The sequence below is a fragment of the Triticum urartu genome, chromosome 1A, assembly GCF_056163025.1.
Source record: "Triticum urartu cultivar PI428250 chromosome 1A, HENAU_Tu73, whole genome shotgun sequence".
Classification (NCBI taxonomy): Eukaryota; Viridiplantae; Streptophyta; class Magnoliopsida; order Poales; family Poaceae; genus Triticum; species Triticum urartu.
The window spans coordinates 345,136,698-345,139,726 of NC_141873.1; the positions used below are offsets into that span (position 1 = coordinate 345,136,698).

The window sequence follows — 3,029 nt, forward strand, 5'->3', positions numbered from 1 at the left end:
GGTTGGTGTTAAACACGTTTGCTGTATACACGTTTGCTCACTCAATGAGGTATGTTCTGTACATTATTTTTTGTACAAACACTTGGTTATTCAGCTCAAGTACTATATACTTCTTGGATATTATGACATGTTTAGCGGTAAACCGCTAGACACTTTTAAGTTTTTGTACCCAGGAAGGCAAGTCATCATAGATTATGCATAAAATACATCCTGAAGGGCGGCACAGATTGTCACAAAGGGCTACGAAGCATGCTCGATGGCATGGCAGATAAACAAAGTTTCAGCTATCCTATTACATGAAGCTTTAAAGCGGCTCAACAGTGCCATTGTTTTTCACAGTAGCCATATAAACCGACGACCGGATCAAGACTCTTCCTCATGATGGTTTGACGGTTGCAGATCAGTTGGTGCACGCACTTCTTCATCCCTCCCCAGCCGCTGGAAATCAGCCGTTGACCAATCGATTCCGGTTAAGGCTCGGAATACTGCTTCTTCATGGATAAGATCAGAAGGGTTAATATCAGGGGCATAAGTGTGCTTACGAATCGGAGGCACAAGTTCTTCGACTTCATGGATCTCGACCGGCTGTCTTTTCCCTTCTGCATCATAAAATGGTTGAAAATGGGACAAATCGGTGTCTTCAGCTAATTTGCTGGCCGCTGGTCGCATCTGTTTGGTCAACCGCCGAAGATCATCATTGTCAAAGTTTGAACCGTCTTCTTTAACGCATGGATACCCTTTAATGATATCCTCCGCTTCAAGATCTGGAATCCAGGCCTTGGCTCGAATAAGGGCAGTTAATGCTCCGGCTCTTGCAGCGGCTCTCTTCAACTCGGCAATACACGCCGGTAACATGCCCAACTTCTCAAGAGTTTCCTTAATCAACGTTGGCGCCGGTTTGTTATAGGCTGCTATACTAATGGCTCGCTGAGATCTAGAGTATAGCTGCTCAACCAATGTGTATGCCGCTTTGAGCTTCATCCGCATATCTGCACCAAGATGAGTGATCCGAGTTCCTGCCAAAGATTTTGTCAGCATCGTGGTCAGTTTTAAGATTCATTGCCTGATGCAACATACATAAGCAGATACTTACCAAAGATAGCAGAGGTCATAGCGTTGATTTGGCGCTTCAAACCGGCTAATTCTTCAGCCACCGGTTTCAGGGCTTCCTCAGCATCTGCGTCTCTTTTGGTCAAACCGGCTTTTTCGGTTTCCCATGCAGCACGCTCTTGATTGAAGGATTCTTTCATTTTTTCCATTCCGGCCAGGGCCTGGGTCAGCTCCTCTTTGGCTTTTGCAGCTTCGACTTGTTGCGACTTCACATTTTCTTGCAAGTCAGAGTTTTTGGCATCTTTGCTTCTCAGTTCAGCCTGCAACATTGAAGGTATCTTCAACAAAACAACATATATATGCACTAAGTATAAAGCATATAACAAGTTATCCACTTCATACTTGGGGGCTAATGCTTATTTGCTCTCAAATACTACCTTCTATGCAAGTCTCCAGAACAATGCAAGCATTATCCTTGACACTTGGGGGCTAATGTACGTTTGTTCTTAACTAGCGGTATGGATTAAAACCCGGATTAACTTGCCAAGTTAAACCGGCCTTTGGGGGCTATGCTACAGAATGTTACCTCATTTTTCAAACATGAGTTTTATCTATGATTGAAGACACGCCTTGGCAAAGATTAATGATAGGATGCTTAAAGTGTTACAAAGACCCGGTTTATGATTGACAATCAGAAAACGGCTCTTGGGGGCTACTTGTAATAGTATTTCAGCTATAAATCAATGTGCAAGGGAGAAGAATTTACCTCATATCGTTCTTTCATCAAATTCACCAAACCGGCTTCATAATCCCGGTTTGAGTGCAGACGGTTCAAGAAGTCGGAATGAAGCTCATCAGCGTTAAGATGAGCATAGTTTGATAAGTCGCTGCTCCATTTACCTTTATCCCTGGCAATTTGCTCTTCTTTGGCACTATGCTGAGCCAAAATGACGGGATGACCAGGAGAACTGTGGCCGGCTCCGGTAATAATAACATCATCGCTTTGGCCTTCAAGATTTTGGGCGGATGATGATGGAATTTCAATGTCTTTCATTGGATTAGCCCGGTTTGGTTCTGCCGGTTCAGCATCAGGGGCGGCAGGCTCAACATCTATGGGTTCGTCAGTATGCTGGCCGTCAAGGGGCGGATCATCAAAAGTTGTTTCAGGATGGAGGCCTTCCGGTTCACCTGTTTGCTCCGGTTCAACTCTTGGTTCTTCTTCTTCGGCAACAGGGTCTTCTGGCGGATTAGTGACCCGAGCTTTCTTGCTAGGTCTATCTTTGGCCCTACAAACAGAATAAAAAGAGTTAACATCCTATTCAAAAGATATAGGGCACATTGAAAGGAAAGGTTTTTCGTAACTCACCCAGCCACAATTTTCAAAGGAGGGAGTTGAGTTGCTGTCGATTCACCGGAATAAGAAGGAGGTGTCACCTGATAATTTGAATCGGACGGATTAAGAGGCTGTCTGAAATAACCTGCCTTGGGGTAAGAATGGTCAGAAGTAGGAGAGACCTCAGACCGACGCTTCCGAACCAGAGTATCAGGTAAACCGGTAGAGGTGACCTGCTGGCCACTGTGCCGAGTTGTCCGGCGAGCCTCATGCTGTTGAGTCTTCAAAATAAATGTTGGATCCAAGTGAGCAAGAGGATGAGAAAAGCTTACTTTCCGGATTGTTTGGTGAGGTTTTTGTGTTGGCATAGAGTCTGAACCGGAGGAAAGGGTAATTACCTCTACGTCCTCAGCATGACTAGCTTCGGCCTCCTCCTGAGGAAGATCATTGTTAACAAGATGCATAAAAAGAGAGCCAAGTGAGTCAAGTTCTACCTCAGCTTCTGGGCCATCGGTATCATCATCAAGCTCCATATTAATCCGGTCAGCCGGTTTCCGCTTTGATGTCCGTTTTACGGCTTTGGTCTTCGGGCGGGTTGGCTTGGCCACTTTGTCTCCAGTGGGCTTTGCCGCTTTCTCTATGGATT

The 3,029-nt window shown here is 45.2% G+C and overlaps 1 protein-coding gene across 1 annotated transcript; it reads right to left on the bottom strand.

The window, feature by feature from the left end:
• Positions 1 to 363: 363 nt before the first annotated feature.
• Positions 364 to 2,751, bottom strand: LOC147991157 (uncharacterized). Its single transcript, XM_087537270.1, has 4 exons — positions 2,417 to 2,751; positions 1,817 to 2,336; positions 1,094 to 1,370; positions 364 to 1,016 (listed from the first exon to the last, which is right to left on the bottom strand). Exons 1-4 carry the CDS (start codon positions 2,749 to 2,751, stop codon positions 364 to 366), a joined length of 1,785 nt encoding a protein of 594 aa, XP_087393396.1.
• Positions 2,752 to 3,029: the final 278 nt, after the last annotated feature.